Source organism: Pseudorasbora parva, chromosome 1 (genome assembly GCF_024679245.1).
Source record: "Pseudorasbora parva isolate DD20220531a chromosome 1, ASM2467924v1, whole genome shotgun sequence".
Taxonomy (NCBI): domain Eukaryota; kingdom Metazoa; phylum Chordata; class Actinopteri; order Cypriniformes; family Gobionidae; genus Pseudorasbora; species Pseudorasbora parva.
The window spans coordinates 1,072,779-1,095,000 of NC_090172.1; the positions used below are offsets into that span (position 1 = coordinate 1,072,779).

Genomic DNA, 22,222 nt, shown 5'->3' on the forward strand with positions numbered 1-22,222 from the left:
GATATGGCTTCTTCTTTGACCTGTAGAGTTTTAGCCGGCGAAGGCGAATGGCACGGTGGATTGTGTTCACCAATGTTTTCTGGAAGTATTCCTGAGCCCATGTTGTGATGTCCATTACAGGAGCATTCCTGTTTGTGATGCAGTGCCGTCTAAGGGCTGAAGATCACGGCCATCCAGTTTGGTTTTGACCCTTGACCCTTACAGTCAGAGATTGTTCCAGATTCTCTGAATCTTTGGATGATATTATGCGCTGGAGATGATGATAACTTCAAACTCTTTGCAGTGTTCCTCAGAGAAACTCCTTTCTGATATCGCTCCACTATTGTCCGCCGCAGCATTGGGGGAATTGGTGATCCTCTGCCCATCTTGCCTTCTGAGAGACACTGCCACTCTGAGAGGCTCTTTTTATACCCAATCTGTTCCTTATATGAACATTTAACTTCTCCGGCCTCTTATTGCTCCCTGTCCACACTTTTTGGAATGTGTAGCTCTCATGAAATCCAAAATGAGCCGATATCTGGCATTCTGACATTTCAAAATGTCTCACTTTGAACATTTGACATGTTATCTATATTCTATTGTGAATAAAATATAAGTTTATGAGATTTGTAAATTATTGCAGTCCGTTTTTATTCACAATTTGTACAGTGTCACAACTTTTTAGGAATCGGTTTTGTAAATGTTTTGCTTATTTTTATGCCAGTAATAAACTGGAGAAGTTTCACAGTGATATATTCTCATTTCAAATTCCCCTGTAGTGTCTCGCCTTAAGAGGTAATGTCCAGAAGTAGAGTTTAAATCTGCCTACCACATGCCCACATGTCGACCGGTTTTCCGTACGGCTCCTTCCTCAGCACCTCAGGAGACAGATAACCTGGAGTCCCAGCAAACCCTGTAGTAAGGAAAATAGCACCGACCTCATTTAACTTAACTGAGTTAACTTTTTTCTTCTTAAAACAGTCTACAAAATGAGCTCCCCCTGAATTATCCTAAGTACAATTTACTTAAGGCATTTTTGTCTTTTGAATTGCAGCCTAATTCTAAAATATCTTCAGTCCCCGAAGTCCCATTGAAGCCCCGAGGCGAGGAAGCCCATAATGAGAGAGAAAACTGGAGCTGAGCGTAAAGCCCTGGAGATCACTGCAATTAAACGCTAACAAGATCAGGGTTTGTCCAGAAGTACGACTTATTACTTAGTGATACAATAATAATAATCATCATTTGAATTTTCTGTGATTAAAAGGCAAATATGGAAGCCTGTTTCCGCCACTAAATAAAGTAATTGCGACTTTTGATCTCAGAATTATGACTTTTCTCGCAATTGTGTGATATAAAGTCAAAATTGTGTGATATAAAGTCACAATTCTGAGATATAAATTAGATTTATATCTCAATTCTGACTTTATATCAGACAATTGTGACTTTATATCTCAGAATTCTCACTTTGTCACGCAATTGTGAGAAAAAAAAGTCTGAATTCTAAAATAAAATGTCACAAAAACTTTAACATTTTTTATTAAGTGGCGGAAACAGGCTCCCATAGGCAAAAGCTACTTAGATATGTATTATTAATAATAGACTTCATGAGGAGAGATTGATGTAAGCCATTCTCCGTGGGGTTTTTCTCCTAGCATCACAAAAGAAGAGTGAGACTTCAAACTACAGTCTCAGATGAGCCAAGTGTGGAATACTAACCGAACCAGGCCTGTTGGTCTCCCTGCACCTCGATGGCCAGCCCGAAATCTGCCAGTTTCACCGCCGCGCCCTTTAGTTTGCTGGCTAAAAGGAGATTCTCTGGCTTTGGGTGACAGACAGAACAAAAGCTGATGTTGTTTTCTTTCTCCCCTTGCATTTATATTGAGAGAATGCACAGATGCCTCATAAAGCAGTGGTTCTCAACCGGTTCGGCCGCGGGACGAGAGACACAATCAGAGAAACAATCGTCTTCAATATATCATACTAATGATACTAAAACCGCCAGGATGTGACAGCAAAATCATTGTTTTATCGTTTTAGTCATTGAATCATTCAACTGATTGCTTTGTCACTGATTGAATCAGGTGTTTTGAATCATTTAAATGATTGAAAGACTTTTAATGAGTGAGTCATTGAATCATTCAAATGTTATTTTAATGAGTGAGTTATTGAATCATTCAAACTGTTATTTTTAATGAGTGAGTTATTGAATCATTCAATCAAAGGTTTTAATGAGTGAGTTATTGAATCATTCAAACTGTTATTTTTAATGAGTGAGTTATTGAATCATTCAAACTCTTATTTTTAATGAGTGAGTTATTGAATCATTCAATCAAAGGTTTTAATGAGTGAGTCATTAAACCATTCAAACAGTTATTTTAATGAGTGAGTCACTGAATCATTCAAACGGTTATTTTTTAATGAGTGAGTTATTGAATCATTCAAACGGTTATTTTTTTAATGAGTGAGTTATTGAATCATTCAATTGAAGGTTTTAATGAGTGAGTTATTGAATCATTCAAACGGTTATTTTTTAATGAGTGAGTTATTGAATCATTCAAACGGTTATTTTTTTAATGAGTGAGTTATTGAATCATTCAAACGGTTATTTTTAATGAGCTAGTTATTGAATCATTCAATTGAAGGTTTTAATGAGTGAGATATTGAATCATTCAAATGGTTATTTTAATGAGTGACTCATTAAACCATTCAAACAGTTATTTTAATGAGTGAGTCACTGAATCATTCAAACGGTTATTTTTTAATGAGTGAGTTATTGAATCATTCAAACGGTTATTTTTTTAATGAGTGAGTTATTGAATCATTCAATTGAAGGTTTTAATGAGTGAGATATTGAATCATTCAAATGGTTATTTTTTTAATGAGCTAGTTATTGAATCATTCAATTGAAGGTTTTAATGAGTGAGATATTGAATCATTCAAATGGTTATTTTAATGAGTGACTCATTAAACCATTCAAACAGTTATTTTAATGAGTGAGTCACTGAATCATTCAAACGGTTATTTTTTAATGAGTGAGTTATTGAATCATTCAAACGGTTATTTTTTAATGAGTGAGTTATTGAATCATTCAATTGAAGGTTTTAATGAGTGAGATATTGAATCATTCAAATGGTTATTTTAATGAGTGAGTCACTGAATCATTCAAACGGTTATTTTTTAATGAGTGAGTCAGCTGTTTTGAATTAATCATTTGAATGATTTAATTACTTTTGAGTAGTCACTAAACCATTAAAACAATTGTTTGATTAAGTCATTGAATCATTAAAACAATTGTTTTATTGAGTAAGTCATTCAAATCATTCACATGGTTGTTTTAATGAGTGAGTCACTGAATCATTCAAATGGTTGTTTTAATAAGTTATTGAATCATTCAAACAATTGTTTTATTGAATCCATCCATCATCTTCCGCTTATCCGTGGCTGTGTCTAGGGGCAACAGTCTAAGCAGAGACGCCCAGACTTTCCTGGAGGCATCACCTCTCTCTCTCTCTCTGTGTGTGTGTGTGTGTGTGTGTGTGTGTGTGTACTGAATCAGGGTGTTTTTCTCAGGCCCTGCGTCTGACAGAAGAGTCTACAGCTTACATGTAATATTTACCTTTACGAACACATTCACTGCTGTTGTTTCTTTGCCTTACACACTCCAGTCCACGACCCACCAGTTGAGAAACACCGTCAAAGAAGACTTGGTTCAAAATGCTCAAAGCTTTAAAGAAAATGTTCACCGTATAAAAGGAAACATTATGAATACTTTTGTCTGGATTTTCAGGAGTGATTTTTGTGCTTGGACAACATATTTTTGAACCAAGTCTTCCAAAAAAGAAAAAAGTCTCGTGGGTTATGCAGCGCTTCATGAAGACTGAGCAACAATATAATATAATCACACACACAATGCTGTTCAATTCAAAAACATTAAACACATTTGCTGTTTGTTTCATTAAAAACAATTTTCTCCACAAATGTAGTAAATATGCATGAATGTCTTTGCAAAAATAATCATTAGTAAAAGTGTTAATATGTCAGCAGAAGCAATCTCTGCATAACCCATTAAGACCGGAGGAAATAATCATATCGTTTTCAACTCGGCAGTCATGATCATTTATGATTTTTGTTATGAAAGAATTAAATAATTACACACTTCAAACATAAATAAACCTTCAGACAGCCCCTTTCATATGAGCCTCGTTCATGAATGCATTCATTCATAATTACTAATATGCACACTTTTTGCAGTAATCATCAGTAGTGGATGTTCCACTTTATTTATGTTGTTCGTTTGGAGTTGAATAGCATCGATATGAAGGGACTCGTCTGTCAGGGGAGTCTAGAAAGACTTTACTCAATCCCATAATAACACCAAGAGGATTTAAGGCTCGTTTGGCAGGTGCAGTTAGTTGCAGTTTGTTAGATCGAGGTGCTAACATGCTAGAGAGTCATGCAGTCATTGCTTCATCAACACAAGCTTTAACATCACCGCCCATCATTTAGCTCAGAATCCAATTGAATTTGGACAGACTGCGAGTCAAATGCTTTAGTCCAAAGAGTGACGAGTTTTAAAACGGAGGGACTCAAAGTCTCAAGAAGCTTTCAGAGCATCTTAGTCTCCGCTCCTGATCTGGAAAGCCATAATATGTGATCGTGGAGCTCATCTCCAGCCATAATCTCACGGGTTTATCTGTGGCGATAGCCAACAATACATCATACGGGTCAAAATTATCTATTTTTCTTTAACGATTAGGATATTAATATCATGTTCCATGAAGATATTTAGTAGATGTCCAACTGTAAATATATCATAAATGTATTATTAGTAATAATATGCATTGCTAAGGACTTCATTTGGACAACTTTAAAGGAGATTTTCTCAATATTTGGATTTTTTTTCACCCTCAGATTTTCAAATATTGTCCTAACACACAACAGATCAACGGAGAGATGATTTATTAGATCATGCATAAATCTCAATTTAAAAAAAGACCCTTATGACGGGTTTTGTGGTCGAGGGTCGCATATATTTGTCCTTTTGAATGTTTGTTAGAGGATTAGTTCAATTTTAAATAAACTTTTGCTGATAGTTTCCTCACCCCATGTCATTCCAGATGTCCGTGTCTTTCTTTCTCCAGTGGAAAAGAAATGAAGGTTTTTGATTATAACGGTCCAGGATTTTGCTCCATATAATGGACTTCAATGGGCCTCAAACGGCTCACGGTCCAGATGACAGTTTCAGTGACGCTTCAGAGGGCTTTAAACGACAGCAGACGATGAATACGGGTCTTATCTAGACAAACCATCGGCATTTAAACACAAAATAAAAGAGTTAACGTTTTATAAGCACAAATGCTGGCCTTGCTCTGTTCTGTGAGGCGCGTTCGTTACGTTGAAAAGATCACGCTTGACGAAGGCGGAAGTACGGCGTCAGTGTTTAAAGTGTTCATAAAAGCGTTTTAAACTAAGACAAGAGACAAGACACAAAGACGTGAATATGTGTATATGGTCCTCCTTATGAATACTTGTAAACACTGACTCGGCACTTCCGCCTAAGTCAAGCATGATCTTTTCAATGTCACGAACACGCCCTAAACATATTAGCAACATGTTAAATCATGATAGCAATGTCCTAGAAAAAGTAAAAATCTTCAAACTTAGCCAACACCAGCGTTTGTCATCAAACTTTACTCATCGAGTTATAATTAATGCTCACTAATCATAACCACATAACCACTCCAGGGCCCTTGTGCCACTTTTTGTGTAATGTTTTTGTAATGGCAAACCATTTTGCTTCCATAATCTGAAGTATTTCCATGTGAGGTAGGATATTCAGTGAGTGCGGGGTTGGCTGTTATCCATTAGAAATGAGCTGGATTGTAAAAAGAGGGTTGAATTTTGATGAAAGATTATGAAGATAAACAGTTTTTAATAAATAGTCAATTTTTGTTTCATATTGACTTGAGTTTATTTGGTGCTCTCGCCAGAATGACACAATTCTCAAACATGAAGATGTAAACTCTGACTCGGTACTTCAGCCTTCGTCAAGCGTGACCTTTTCAAAATCATGAACGCGCCTCACAGAATAAACTCTTTTATTTTGTGTTTAAATGCCGATGGTTTGTCTAGATAAGACCCGTATTCATCGTCTGCTGTCGTTTAAAGCCCTCTGAAGCCGCACTGAAACTGTCATCTGGACCGTGAGCCGTTTGAGGCCCATTGAAGTCCATTATATGGAGAAAAATCCTGGAACGTTCTCATCAAAAAACTTCATTTCTTTTCCACTGAAGAAAGAAAGACATGGACATCTGGGATGACATGAGGGGGGGGGGGGGGGGAACTATCAGTGAAAGTTTATTTATAAGTGATCTAAACCATTAGTGCAGTTAGACAGTGATAGTAAAAGACCAAATTAAATGCACACCTTATTGATGTTGCCTACTTTATACAGGACAGCAAATAATCACAGAATATTAGTGCAACACGAGGTTTCTAATTTTTCCCCCCATCTAAACCCATTTTAAAGGAACCGTGTTGCGTTCATGTTCTTGGCTCATCTACTCGCCTGTATATAGTATGCATCATCAGAAAGCTGTAAACTGAATTTGATGTTTTAATATCACTGTTTTAGTTCTTTACGACACTAGTTTATTCTTTAGCCTGGCGTCGGTTCGCCTCCTTCTGCTCGATCAGCTCTATAACGGGTTTACTGCATAATTAATCTGTGTTTAAAGTTTATTTAAAAGTGAACGAATCCTTTAATGGTGACGGATGTCATCATCACAGTCTAGTTTTTCTGGCGTTTCTTAGCAAACACCACAGCCGAGCTCCACCAGTTTACTCCATCTAATCCGGAAACATTAGAGCTGTGGAAGCTAATTACAGGAGTGTCGAGATCATATAAAGAACAGCCGGATGTTGTCCTTTGTTAGGCAAACGAGGGATAATGATGGATAGAGTAGATTAGAGAGCAGATCTATGATTCTCCTGAGGATCATCTGAACAGCAGAACCTGCTTCAACATTATTGCAGGCGCTCGTTTGTTGCCCTACATTTTAGCATGATAAAACTTCCCCATTTCTGCCCTACATGACTAATAATGTGTAAGTGTACGATATTGCTTTTTGTAAATGGCTGTTGGGTGCTCGATAAAACTAATACAATTCAGTAAATGACTTTCTGAGAGCAAACCACCCACATTCTTCAAATTGTTGGACAAGTCAAGACAAGGTAAGACTCCTTCTTATTGCAAATAAGTGACATTCCTTCACTCTCAGAAGAAAACTATTTAAAAACTGAACTTAAGGCACTAATATGCACTTTTTTATGGTGAAAAAAGGTACAAAAATGTCATTTTTACCCTAAAGGTTCAGTTTTGTTTTACTAATAGGGATAAAAGAGGAAGGAAAGCACATCACATCAACGACTGTATTTGATTTTGAATACATAAAAACTCTTAGGATTGAAATTATTGCTTGACACTTTGCGCCTATTCCAACAAATCTCCTGCCAAAAATATTTTCTTAAAGGAATAGTTTAGAAGAAAAAACACTCCCATAGCCCTTAAATCTCATACTTGCACATGCTCAAATGTCAGTCTTTTAATCCCAATGTGCCAATTTTACCCAGTTATTGCAGATTAGAGTTATTTTTCTATGGAAAGAATTACTGTATAAACACTTTTTAAAGGAGTCATGAGCTGAGAAATCAAATTAATTGAGTGTTTGACATATACACTCACCTAAAGGATTATTAGGAACACACACTAATACTGTGTTTGACCCTTTCTCCTTCAGAACTGCCTTAATTCTCCGTGGCGTTGATCAACAAGCTGCTGAAAGCATTCTTTAGAAATGTCGGCCCATATTGATAGGAGAGCATCTTGCAGTTGATGGAGATTTGTGGGATGCACATCCAGGGCACGAAGCTCCCGTTCCACCACATCCCAAAGATGCTCTATTGGGTTGAGATCTGGGGACTGTGGCGGCCATTTTAGTTCAGTCAACTCATTGTCATGTTCAAGAAACCAATTTGAAATGATTGGAGCTTTGTGACATGGTGCATTATCCTGCTGGAAGTAGCCATCAGAGGATAATAAAACATCCCCCACACCATTACACCACCACCACCAGCCTGCACAGTGGGAACAAGGCATGATGGATCCATGTTCTCATTCTGTTTACGCCAAATTCTGACTCTACCATCTGAATGTCTCAACAGAAATCGAGACTCATCAGACCAGGCAACATTTCTCCAGTCTTCAACTGTCCAGTTTTGGTGAGCTTGTGCAAATTGTCGCCTCTTTTTCCTATTTGTAGTGGAGATGAGTGGTACCCGGTGGGGTCTTCTGCTGTTGTAGCCCATCCGCCTCAAGGTTGTGTGTGTTGTGGCTTCACAAATGCTTTGCTGCATACCTCGGTTGTAACGAGTGGTTATTTCAGTCAAAGTTGCTCTTCTATCAGCTTGAATCAGTCGGCCCATTCTCCTCTGACCTCGAGCATCAACAAGGCATTTTCTCCCACAGGACTGCTGCACACTGGATGCTCTTCCCTTTTCACACCATTCTTTGTAAACCCTAGAAATGGTTGTGTGTGTAAATCCCAGTAACTGAGCAGATTGTGAAATAATCAGACCGGCCCGTCTGGCACCAACAACCATGCCACGCTCAAAACGGCTTAAATCACCTTTCTTTCCCATTCTGATTTTACAATTTTTTTGTAACCAGGCCCAGAGAACGACTCGCTGTGGACTCGCTAAGAACCGCCCACTTCATCATCTCAAGTTTAGCCCCGCCCACTGGAGTGTTAGTGAGATGATGAGGAGAGATAAACAGTATAAAAAATTACATTCCCTTCCAAAGGATCCTAATGGTGGAAATGTGCTTATTTATTCTCATCAATACATTTACACTGAAGTCTCACAGCAGTGGGCGTTCACACTGAAGTCTCACAGCGGCCAATCACAGCAGAGGGCGTTTACACTAAAGTCTCACAGCGGCCAATCACAGCAGAGGGCGTTTACACTAAAGTCCCACAGCGGCCAATCACAGCAGTGGGCGTTTACACTGAACTCCCACAGTGGCCAATCACAGCAGTGGGCGTTTTTGATGTAAACATCATACTAACGTTATTAATGCACCACAGGAAACATTATAAAACAATGCAGTTCATGACCCCTTTAAATATACAGTATACTTCTCTGTTTTTTGTCTATTTGCTTTGTGTTCTCTTTTTTGTGTGCGAGTCACCATGTAACAGTATGACAACAGCCAATCACAGAGCCAAATCCAGGCTTATGCAAATTCAGATTACAAGAGGAGGGAAATCAATCTCCTGGTTGCACCTGGCTCATTTGATTGGCAAATTAGCAGAGATAAGAGCCTGTGCTGGTTTCTTTAGATCGACAGAAACCAGCATAAGCTTAATTTGTAGTGTTTTGTCATTAATGATGCAAAAACATAATAACACTGATCACTTGATTCCCAAGTCCAACTCATATGTTACTAAGAACTTGTATAATTTTTGATATATAAGCCATTTTGCAGGCCTTAAGGTCTTGGATTAGTACCAGAAGACAGACAAAAAGGACTTGGTGTGTTAAAGGGTTAGTTCACTCAAAAATGACACTTCTGTCATTAACTCCTCTCCCTAATGTCGCTCCACACCCGTAAGACCTCCGTTCATCTTCACACACAGTTTAAGATATTTTATATTTAGTCCGAGAGCGTATGCAAGTGTATGCACACTATACTGTCCATGTCCAGAAAGGGAATAAAAACATCATCACAGTAGTCCATATGAGACATCAGTGGGTTAATTAGAGTCTCTTGAAGCATCCAAAATACATTTGGGTCCAAAAATAACAAAAACTACGACTTTATTCAGCATTGTCTTCTCTTCCGGGTTTGTGTTCAATCCTCAAATAAAGATTCAAACGGTTATGAATCAGCGAATTGATTCCGAATCATGAATTTGATGATGTTTTTATTCCCTTTCTGGACATGGACAGTATAGTGTGCATACACTTGCATACGCTCTCGGACTAAATATAAAATATCTTAAACTGTGTGTGAAGATGAACGGAGGTCTTACGGGTGTGGAGCGACATTAGGGGGAGGAGTTAATGACAGACATTTCATTTTTGGGTGAACTAACCCTTTAAGACCCTCATCATCTCTACTCACCTTCAGGTCCCGATGGACCACTCCCATCTGGTGGCAGTGGAGAACAGCCTCAAGGATCTGCTGAATGCAATGACTGCATGCAAACACCAGGGGGTGTGGGTTAGTGACAAGCACCCACTCACTATCTGAGCACAGCGTTGAGAGCAAGGGAGCATGGGCTTGGAGGCGATGAAAAAGACTTACATGGGCTTCACATTTTACTGTTGCATTTCAAATGAGTATGCAGTAGGGCTGGGTGGAAGCACACCAACATTTGACCCGTCCATCTCTACTAATGAGCTGGTGAGTTCAGGCAGGTGTGTTTGACTAGGAAGAGTAGTGTTGAGTCTCTTAACAGCTGACATTTGCCTACACTGCATCGCATCAAACACAAGCCATTATAATCTCTGATGCTGTCTACACTGATACAGTATACAGATGCGTTTCTGACATCTGCCGACAACACGACAAATGTAAGAGTGAAAGAAAGTTGGCTTTGATCGTCCAGTTTAAACCAGTTTGTGTCTTTGTACAGATTTCAGAAGGATCCCAGAGTCGGAAACAAGTGGATGGTTTATTTTAAAGGCGTCCCGGATCATATTGAAGGAGTATATGTTTGTTCGGAGCATTTTATTTTCTTATCGAGGCACAATGTAATGGAGAGTTTGCAAAGAAACTTGTGTTGACAGATGAAGCAATCAACTGTATTATATGTGACAAAACATATGTCAATTATTTAATAATTCTTTGACTGTAAATTACCGTTTTTACACATATAAATTTGTATTTTTGTGTGTGTGTGCAAAAATCTTAACATTATAAGTTAACCTCAGGAACAGATCAATATGATGTGGTATCTCCCAGCCCTACTGTGAAGTAATAAAATATTTGTACAGAGTTATATATCTACCCATTGCCCATCTCCAGTCATCATTACCTCTCTTGTCTTGCTCCCCAAAATCTCAATCCAGAAGTGGTGTTTGCTTGGGCGACTGTGTGCTTGGCCCACTAAAGCATTGACTTATGGGTTCTGATACCCGTTTTGCATTTCAATCAAAAAGGGCACAGTCACCATCAACACACACACTCAGAAAAGACAATCCTACAGGGTCAAACACACAGTCCCCGACTAGTGCTACATGCACAACCTTCGCTCTGAGGTCATCATCTGCGTGTGTACCCCTCAGGCCACCGCCACACACACACATTTATCTGTGTGTAGCTGTGTTTCAAGGGATTAGGTTAGGGTGAGTAGAGGAGGCTTCCACAATGGGAACCCGCGGATTATTATGGGTTCAAACAATGGAGGTTTGAGCCTGTCATACTAACCTTCAAGTCTCGATGTACAATGCCATTTAAGTGACAATGATTAACACTCTCTAGAATCTGCTGTATGCAATGACTGCGAGAGAGAGAGAGAGACAGTGAGGAAGCCAAAGGAGAGAGATTGAACAGTTCAGCAAGCACAGTCAGAAAACAAACACAGCTGACGAACAAACAGTGAAGACTGAGTGCCTGATGAACTGGGACAAATACTGTACTCCAGTCAGTGCAAGACTGTAGAAAATATGATATTTGCTATAAATCTGGTTCATTCACTGCAAAAATGCTTTTCTTCCTCAGTATTTTTGTCTTGTTTCTAGTCCAAACATCTAAAAATGCTTAAAACAAGAAGTATTTACTAGACAAGCAAAAGTTATTGTCTTTTTTAGGAAAAAATAACTATAAGTAAAACAAGAACTGCAAGCAGTTTTACGGGGCCAAGACCCAGAAGGGGCTTTCGCCGAACGCAGAGCCACCTTTAAAAGGCCGCCCCCCACGGGACTCGAACCCATAACCTCCGGGCGCGGCGTCCATCGCTCATCTCGTTGTGCCACCGGCCAGGCTTGTGTTCAAACACCTGCTGAAGTTCCATAGCTCTAATGAGAGTCAACTCAAGATGAAGATTTTTTTCAAATAAATGCACAACTTTTAATATTTAAAAAGTTTCGTTTAGATCAATCTGAGAATGACTCAACGTCTGGAACAGAAGCACATTTTGCAAATAACCAATTGGCATGCTAAGCTAACTAGCATAAAAACACAAACACAGGAAGGGCCAACTTCAGTGACAAATATCTCAGGAACGGTAGCAAATATCAAAAATCCGTTCAGTCGTTTCTGTGCGGCTCAGTCCAACGATCATCTCAGCCAATTTTGGACAAAATTTGACAAAATTTGAAAGAGGAGTAGCGAAAAAAACTGTTTTCACTTGTTTCAATATTGCGGACAATAACATTTTTGGAAAATTACAAATGATACATCGTCGGAATCTGCATAAGCCGATGACAAGATGACATAAATTACACCAAATTTGGACAAAGCTTTCAAAAGTTATAAATGTTTTAGCAAAAATTCCTATATCTATGGAACACTAGGTGGCACTATTCTGAAACTTCTCAGGTATGTCCAAGACATGCTGACGGTCATGCATACCAAATTTTGTGCAGATATGTCAATTATTTCAAAAGATATCACACTTTATGACAAAATTCAAAATGGCGGTCACGTGGTTCATCCGACCCTAACATATCTGGTATCTCCGGATTCGGCATGTCACGCAGTAATCCATATATACCAATTATGTGATTTTCTGACAAAGCATTCAGAAGTTATGGGCAAAAATAGCCTTTTTTCATATCTCATGACCCCTAGGTGGCGCTGTTCCCAACTTTGGCATGGATCCTCAGAACTATTTTTCTCACCCCATTGGCAGATTATTTATCGTATTTTAAGCAAAAACTCTCTTCATTTTGAGTAATTTTCCCCAAAACAAGACAATTACTTTTATTTGTCTAGTAAATGTTTCTCAATGTAAGATTTTTTAGATAATTTGACTAGAAACAAGACAAAAATACAAAGTAAGAAAAGCATTTTACAATAATATTCCAGGCAGAAATGAAAATCCCCCTCATGTCATTGGAGTCCCGGTTGACTTTCTTTTCTTTCTGTCCGTCTTTCTTCAACTGAACACTGAAATTTGAGCTGATCGCTCTTTTACATTACTATGAATGTGGACTGTAGCTTTAAAAGTCTCACAAAAGCGGTTAATAAACCGATGCACATTATTCCTAGACTTCTGAAGCCATATGATATGTTTATGTGTTGAACAGCCTGGAAATGTGACCACTACAATCAGACTGAATCAAGCTGAACTGGAGAACCAGGAGGACATTTCCCAAAGGCAACGAAACCCGAGAAGATTGCATTGGCACCAATGGTCTCAACGATCGGCTTGGGGTTACGATGCTCTTGTAAAAGTAGATTAGACCAGATGTGATTCAGAATCAGACTTGGTATGTGAACTGGTCTTCTCAAAATTGTATTGTAGATATTAAGTGATCAATGACACCACGTGATGGATAAAGTAAGTGCACCTCTGTATAATAAGCTGGAGTCAATTAAGCGGATGAGATTGGGCGTGTCGGTTACACAGGTGCCCTAAATAAAGACACAAAGCCATTTACTGACAAATATGTTCTATATAAAGAAAGACTGGTTAGCAGGAACCCTGCCTTGATCCTTAAAAAATGCATTAAAGCAATGCAAAAAGCTAGAAATTGTTACAAAAGCATTGTCTAAAAAACTATTATGCAAAATTAGTTTGAAAATAAATGTGTCAGCAACCCACCCACTCTTTTTAATCCCCATAAATCATGAGTGCTGTCTCAGAATAAGCCGTTTGCAGATTCTAGTTTTTGTGACGTCACATTGGACAGGCCCCGCCCACGACTGCAATATTAGCACAGACTCCGCCCCTGACTACTGACAGACTGCCCTATTAGCATTGACCCCACCCACGGATGCTGACATACTCCACCTTATTAGCATAGACTCCACCCATAATTGCTGACAAACTCCGCCCTATTAGCATAGACCCCGCCCCTCAGTGAGCTGTACACAGTCCACCATGTTTATCTCCTTACTAGAGCATTCAGGTCAGAAATGTGTTCTTATTAAAGCGACTAAAGTTATTCAGTCGAGAGCAGTGAATGCTTTTCTGTTGTTCTCTTGTTGTTTGATTCATATTAACAGCAGATATAGCAGTAGGTACGAAGGCTTAATGATTTTGAAAAATAATAAAAAATGCCATTTTATGATTATTTTTTAAGCTTTTTATCTTCTGTATTATTCAACAAAGACAAACGATAAATCATTGTATGGTAGGGGTGGGAATCTTTAGGGACCTCAAGATCTGATTCTGGGACTCACGATCCGATTCCAAAACGACTCGATCTCTTTTTTCGTATTATTTATTTTATTAATAAATCATTACACATGAAAAAAAATAATTAAAACAACTGACCATTCGCAAAGACACGCCCCCTTTAGCTACTGTTGCTATGTCCGACAAGCCAAGCTCTCACGTCCCACACACACACACACACACACACACATCGCAGATTAAAGAGGATACTGACAACGCACACAGATAGGACAGAGCAGGTTAATTTTAAAATGAAATGAGGTCTGAACCCTAAAATTGTTAGTTTTTAAAGACATGTAAACTCTAAATACTGTTTTGCGGCTCATTGATGTGTGGTGAGAGTCTCAGCAGCGCCTCAGTTAAAGCTGCTCATGTAACGATCATCTCATCTAGTCGATTTATTGTATCAAATAAACACGAATGAACTTCAGAAGGAATGTTGTTTCAACCGCCGGAAGTCCACCGACGTTAATCGACGAATTCTCTTTCGGACAAAAATGGCGGATGGCGGACTGTGATTGGTCAGGTTGCCTGTCAATCAAACTACCAGCGAAGGGTGAATTGCATGGTAAGAATTCTAAAAGTATTAACTAATCGCTTCAAAACACAAAAGCTATCAAATAATAAAGAGGAACAAAAAACATATTACAAGCAATGAACAGAGTGCTTTCAGTATTTAAGAGTGGCCTGGCGATCTTTACTGCAGTTTGATTATTATCATGACATCTTAGACCATGAGAGATTACAAAAAAAAAAATTTTGTACGACACATTCGGCTTTTACAGTTTATTAAACTATTTAACATAAAAACAGTTAAGATAACTCAAACAAAGTTTGTACAACTATTGACCCTGAGTTGAGAAAACTCAAAAATGTTCTGCAGCTGGTTGCCTTAAAACGCCTTAAAAGTTGTCTCAACTTTTGTTTTTTTGTTTTTTTACAGTGTACTAAGCTGCATTCACACTGGTGCACAGACCTCTTGTGAAATATAAGACGTTGTATGTCCTGTCTATTCAATCCCTTAAGTCTTGGCATACCAGATATGTTTGTTTTTGGCAGAGTATGAGCTGTACAGGCTCCGCCCTCTTCTGGATAAGGGGCGGGGCAGCAGAATCTCATTTGCATTTAAAGATACAATAATTTAGGCATATCATGTTTGCTCCAATTAAAGCCATTTAGATGTTACACAATGCTTCTGTGGAAATGTTTTGTGGACAGTTAAAAGCACAATGTTTTGTTTAGAGGGGAAAAAAAACATTGCAAACAACACCAAAAACTTTAAAAAAAAAAATGTAAACTTACACAAGCTTCTATAATTTCATAATAAATGGATATTGAGTTGTCTGGGCTACATTTATGATATTTTTATGGTCCATTTTTTTTTTATGGTCCAACAGAAAATGACTCATTTTATGTTTCGCAAGAAAGTCAAATGGGGCTGGAACGACATAAGGGTGAGTAAATTGACAAGATTTTCATTTTCGGGTGAACTATACTTTGAACTATACTACACGGAAGCACATAAAAAGACCCGCATTAAGATAACACCAACAATGAGCCGCATACAAAGACAAGAAAGACATAAAAACCTACATACAGACATTAAAGTACAAATGCATTGGAAGGCGAACTGCAGTGCACACACTTTAGATCATGTCTTCTCACAGTTGAGTTTGAATGATAGCAAACAGATAAATTCATGTATAACATATACAATAGCTTATAAATATGTTAGTTAAGAATCATATCATGCACACACTAACACTGATAATAAACTGTGGTTCTTCTATTTTGTGAATTACGAGATGCAGTCTGTACTGTACATGTGGGATGTGTTAAGATAATACCACGGACAATAACTTTAACTTGTCTCTTACACTGCAAAAAATGTATTTCCTACTTAGTATTTTTGTCTTGTTTCTAGTCAAAATATCTAAGTAAAAATGATTGTCTTGTTTTGGGGAAAATAACTCAAAATGAAGAGAGTTTTTGCTTAAAATAAGAGAAATAATCTGCCAATGGGGTGAGAAAAATAATCTTGTTTTCTGTTTGAATTAAGATTATTTTTCTCACCCCATTGGCAGATTATTTATCTTATTTTAAGCAAAAACTCTCTTCATTTTGAGTTATTTTTCCCCAAAATAAGACAATACTTTTTACTTGTCTAGTAAATACTTCTTGTTTTAAGAATTTTTAGATGTTTGGACTAGAAACAAGACAAAAATACTGAGGAAGAAGAGCATTTTTTTTGCAGTGTAGTTGTGTTTAAATATTGCACTTACAGTGAAAGTAGGGCTGTGACGGTGGCAGTTTTTTACCACCGCGGTGGTTATTGATCAACCACCGGCGGTGGCACGGTGTTTGTGGGGTTCGGGGTGGGGGATGAAACAAAACTGAAACAATGAACTAAAACACTGCCCTATAGCCTACTTATCACACAAACATGAAACATATTTTTAAAGAAAGCTTGAATGTCTGCTTTTAAATAAAACAATTCACATTTTTAAAATATATATTGTGAGATTTAAAAAATGAGGCTCAAACATCTGTTAACAAACGTGCGTGTTTACAGCACGAGTGAAACACAGCCTGCTAACACTGAAATAAATAAAATAAATATCAGAGATAAAGTGAAATAAACGGGTAAATAAGAAAGTTAAATATTAAACTATAAATCGTTGCAACTTTCAAACAGAATTCGTAACATGCAGGGGAATAAAAACTGCGGAGCGGCGCGTTCTCCACCACCAAATACGTTGCCACGTCTCTTGTCAGCATTTTCCACTTGTCACTCTCTCGTTTGTATTTGGCCTGTCTGGCAATCTCCAATCTGGCCTCTCCAATACCAACCTCACCACCAGCTGGGCGTTTGCGTTCACGGGACATAACATGTACAAACGCCGATGGATGACATGATTGGAGATGGCTCTTGAGATTTGATGTGTTCGCCCATTTAACACATATTTAGTTTTTACAAATCCGGCAAATGGCTTCATCTTTATTTAAAGGTTCACCTTTTTCGTTAGGCACAGATCCAAAATGATCCCAGATCGGCGATGTAGTATTTGGTTTCCCAACCAGGTCCATTGCTCAACACAAAATTAATTTGCGGAATGCAGAAAAAAATGGATTTGGCCGCGCTCAAACTGGAAACGCCATATATGGCGTGTGAGGTAGAATTAGTGAATTAGCTATTTTATACGCTAGTCTAAAAAACGCAAACAGCTAAAAGGTACAGGTTATAAATAGCAACTGCTATTGCAAATGCTATATTCTATACAAAACTTTTTTTGCATGTCATATAGTGTGTCACGTCACATGCACACTACCGCCGGTGGCACCTCACCACCGCGGTGGCGATCCACCACCGCGGTGGCACGGTGGTCATGGCGACCGTCACAGCCCTAAGTGAAAGTCAATGGGGCAAGATTTTCTGATGAGGATCCGTTAACAGAGTAACACAAACGTGATTGGCGCGACACAACAAAACCAAATACAACTCATTATAATCCGGGATGCTGTCTACACTGAATGCGCCACAGTTCTCTATATATATTTCTGATGTACTCCATGCGCTTGTGCTATTCCTGACACGAGCAGCTAATGGATTTGGATCAAAACATGCTTTAAAACCTTTGTGAACCAGTGTATCAAACTGCCAGTCACATGATATCCATAAACGTGGCTCACCTCATAACTGTTACGAAATGTTTCAATATATTTTGGCGATGATCTCTGTGAACCCACGACCCAGTGTCTACATATGATATTTACCTCAGTTTTATACATTTGTAGACATTTAATGACACATTTGTATAATAAAAAGGAAGAGTTGTAGTTAAAAGTCTCTTAACCAAAAACGCCATAAAACAAAAGTCATGTAATTAAATAAAAGAACTCATAGCAACGAGAATAGTTTTTGTGCGCAAAAAAAAACCTAAATAACGACTTATATAGTGATGGCCGATTTCAAAACAAAGCTTTGAACCGTTATGAATCAGTGAATCGATTCATGATTCGGATCAACAAAGTCAGTTTGACAAGCGATCCGAATCATGAATCGATTCACTGATTCATAACGGTTCAAAGCTTTGTTTTGAAATCGGCCATCACTATATAAGTCGTTATTTAGGTTTTTTTTTGCGCACTAACTCTATTCTGGCCTCTTCATCAATGATAGTAGAGCCGCTGTAGTGAGATGGGCTTTGTAACGACGTCTTTAGTGCCTTTATGGGTCTTGAGAGAGGAAATGACATTGGTGTCAATGAAGGCCTTTCTGAGCCATCGGATTTCAACACTAATATCTTCATCTGTGTGTGAAGATGAGCGGAGGTCTGACGGCTGGCCAACCACAGGAGGAATTCATTACAGAGTTTACATTTTTGGGTGAACTAACGCTTTAAGAGAAGACGAGGTACAAAACTTTTAGAGCATCAGCCAGAAAACTAGCAAAAGTGAATTCGGACACGCCCGCCATAAACTTCCACTGTAAGTGCATCATTGTCTGAGAGATTAAAAACTATAGCAGAATTATATTTTGTGGTAATAAAGAGCATACTGTTTATACAGCTTCATAAATTACAAGCTATACAATACACTACAAAGCTAACTGTGTCTATTTAATTCCTGCATTATAATAAGTGTGTTTTGCATGTGTATGCGAGCACTAACCTGGCATCGGCCTCGCTGTAGTATTCTCTGGCCACAATATCCTCAAACAGCTCGCCTCCTGTGACTCTGAAACAGGCCCAACACAGCACACATTTTACAGGCACGACCCCTTAAATATCACATAAGACATGAAAATGCACTATCCTAACTTAAATGGCTGTAATTCAAGAATGCATTGGAATATAAACCTCAGTTTGGTCGTGTTTTAAAGAAAACACTCAGCAGATTATTGTTGAAGTGAAAGCAATTCAAAATATGAAAGTATAAATAGGTAAGTTTAAGTATAAGTTATAGAAGTTTATAGAAGGTTAGGGTTAGGGTTAGGGTTAGGGTTAGGGTTAGCTAACCCTAACCCTAACCCTAACCCTTATTTTATATAAAATATATATTTTTCAAAAAAATTACTCTAAAATTACTATAAAAATCAAAGCCATGTTTCTAAGCAAGTTGTGTTCCATATTTGAAGTTGATATCACAAAAATTGAAGTTCCCATGAGATTGTATTTAGGCGCAGAACTAAAACTAGCCACCGGGTGTCACCCACATTCCATTGATTGTTTTTTTTAAATGCATTTTCCTGAAAATTTCTGTCCATATATCACTTCCATCACAAAACAGTCACCAAATATGGAACCTTGAGACTCTGACCTTTCCAACGATATGCGTCAAAAAGAGAAAAGTTAAAATAAGTTTTGTACATGACTCCGCCCACTAGGGGATGAGCCAGCTGGAGCACGGTTTCCATGGTAACACAACGTCCCATTTCAAAACAGTTTTCACAGGATGAATTTTGAGTTCGTAAACGTTTGAATGATATCTAATTTATGATGATTACTAAAATATAGGACACGAAAAAAGGCAATCAAAAACAGAGTGCAAAGCGTCCGCATCCGTAGGGGCTGCCATTGTTGTTTCGCGGGATATGTGATGTCAGAACTCGTAACTGCGAAAGACATCGATCTAGTACAAGTTTTTTTTTACTTTTTACTATAGAATTTATATAAAATCTAAGTCATGTGTCTAACCAAGTTGTGTTCCAAACTTGAAGTTGATATCACAAAAACGTAAGTTCCCATGAGATTTTGTTTCGGTGCTGTACCAAAAACAGCCACCGGGTGTCATCCACATGCCATTGTTTGTTTGTTTTTAGATGCATTTTCATGTAAATTTCTGTCCAAATATCACTTCCATCACAAAACAATCACCAAATATGGAACCTTGAGACTCTGACCTTTCCGACGATATGCGTCAAGATTAGAAAAGAATTTGATTATAAATTAGTTAAAATAAGTTTTGTAATATGATACATGACTCCGCCCACTGGGGGAGGAGCCTGCTAGAATAATTTTGAGCACCGTTTCCATGGTGACGCAGCGTCCGATTTCAAAACGGTTCTCACAGGATGAATTTTGAGTCTGTAAGCTTTTGAATGATACCTAATTTATGATGATTACTAAAATATAGGATACGAAAAAAGGCCATCAAAAACAGAGTGCCAAGCGTCCGACCTGTGGGGTGGTGACAGTTAAGGGGTTAAGCCAGTTATGCCCAATAAGCCGATAATGATCATGGTCATGTAACCGCGGTAACCCGTTTTCTTTTATAGGTCATAAACGGCGTAAGCATAAACCGGTCGACACAGGTCGTTTTTGCCTCTTACCCCGATTTCGCGCGGCATGTAAACGCATTAACCTGCTTTCTGTCGGCTTATTGAAGTGCGCATGTGTGATCGGTGACAAAAACGCAAACTTAGACCAGATTTAAACGCATCCAGACAGAGTGAGCTAGCGTTTTACATGAAATAAGGACATATATCACAAACACAGACTCGTTTAAGACCCAAAGAATTGTAAAGATGTGTTCTCAGTCAGCAGAAGTAGAAGAGGTTTAGTCTAACGCTGCATGAGGGGTAATATGAGCCGTAAATCTCCCGCTGACACGCTTTATTAACATTTACATTTACATTTATGCATTTAGCAGACGCTTTTATCCAAAGCGACTTACAACTCAGGAGAACAGGAAGCGATCCGTCAAGAAGAGGCAACGAAACACAAAAAGTGCCCTAAATACTAAGATTTGTACACTGCTCAGAGTAGCAAAGACCAGAAAAGGAAAGAAGAAAGGAGAAATAGAGGGGGAAAGAAATTATTATTATTTATTTTATTTTTTTATGTAAGAATAAGTGCTCGTGGAAGAGATGAGTTTTTACCTGTCTTTTGAATGAAGCGAGTGATTCTGTTGTGCGTATGGAGGACGGAAGATCGTTCCACCAACCGGGAACAATGAAAGAAAAAGTTCTAGAGAGGGATTTCATGCCTCTCTGTGATGGTACCACAAGCCTTCTCTCATTAGCTGAGCGAAGGCTTCTGGTGGGGGTGTAGACTCGTAGGAGTGAGTCGAAGTATGCGGGTGCTGAGCTTGTAAAAGATCCATAAGCAAGAGTCAGGGCTTTGAATTTGATCCGGGCAGCGAGTGGTAGCCAATGCAGAGAGATGAATAGAGGTGTGACATGAGCCCTTTTGGGCTCATTGAATACAAGACGTGCTGCAGCGTTCTGGATCATTTGCAGCGGTTTGATTGCACAAGATGGAAGTCCAGCCAGAAGCGCATTGCAATAGTCAAGTCTAGAAATGACCAGGGCTTGGACAAGAAGCTGTGTTGCATGCTCCGTAAGGAACGGTCTGATTTTCCTGATATTGTGCAATGCAAACCTAACATCACAACTGGAGTAACATTTGAAAAACTCAGATACGGACATTATTATTGTTGACATCACTACAAGGAAATAACCCGGTTTATTAATAAAGTCATGTAAACGCGGTTTACATGCGTTGTCAGTTTACTGGTTTGCATGTGAACGGGGAAACTGGTTATTTCAATAATCTGATATTTGTGAGTTAGTGCATGTAAGTATGCTCAGTCTCATTTCAGCAGCAGTGATTAACAGGAAGCTCTGCGCGTGACAGATCTGCATTTGCACTTTGACATGACATTCGAAAGAGAGTAAGGCAGATATAAGTGTGTCTACGCTGAACACAAATAAAGAGCAGCGAATTCCATTGGAAACTGAGCATCTCTCGCTCTGAAGGGCCGAGCACTTAAAGTAAGCACTTTACACTTGACATGAACACGCTGCCACAAATTCAAATTTTACTTTGACA

General features: G+C 38.5%; 1 protein-coding gene across 10 annotated transcripts in view; it reads right to left on the reverse strand.

The window, feature by feature from the left end:
- Positions 1-22,222, reverse strand: part of camk2d1 (calcium/calmodulin-dependent protein kinase (CaM kinase) II delta 1) — a 108,449-nt gene that overhangs the window by 50,532 nt on the left and 35,695 nt on the right. For 6 of the 10 annotated variants that reach the window (XM_067450326.1, XM_067449834.1, XM_067449928.1 and 3 more), the window contains exons 5-8: positions 19,062-19,127; positions 11,474-11,546; positions 1,696-1,798; positions 809-892 (exon numbers count right to left, since the gene is read on the reverse strand). In XM_067450326.1, the coding sequence (XP_067306427.1) occupies positions 809-892; positions 1,696-1,798; positions 11,474-11,546; positions 19,062-19,127 (326 nt within the window). Of the gene's footprint in view, positions 1-808; positions 893-1,695; positions 1,799-10,165; positions 10,239-11,473; positions 11,547-19,061; positions 19,128-22,222 lie in introns of all 10 variants that reach the window. The other 4 variants (XM_067449881.1, XM_067450239.1, XM_067450002.1 and 1 more) reach the window with 1 other exon arrangement.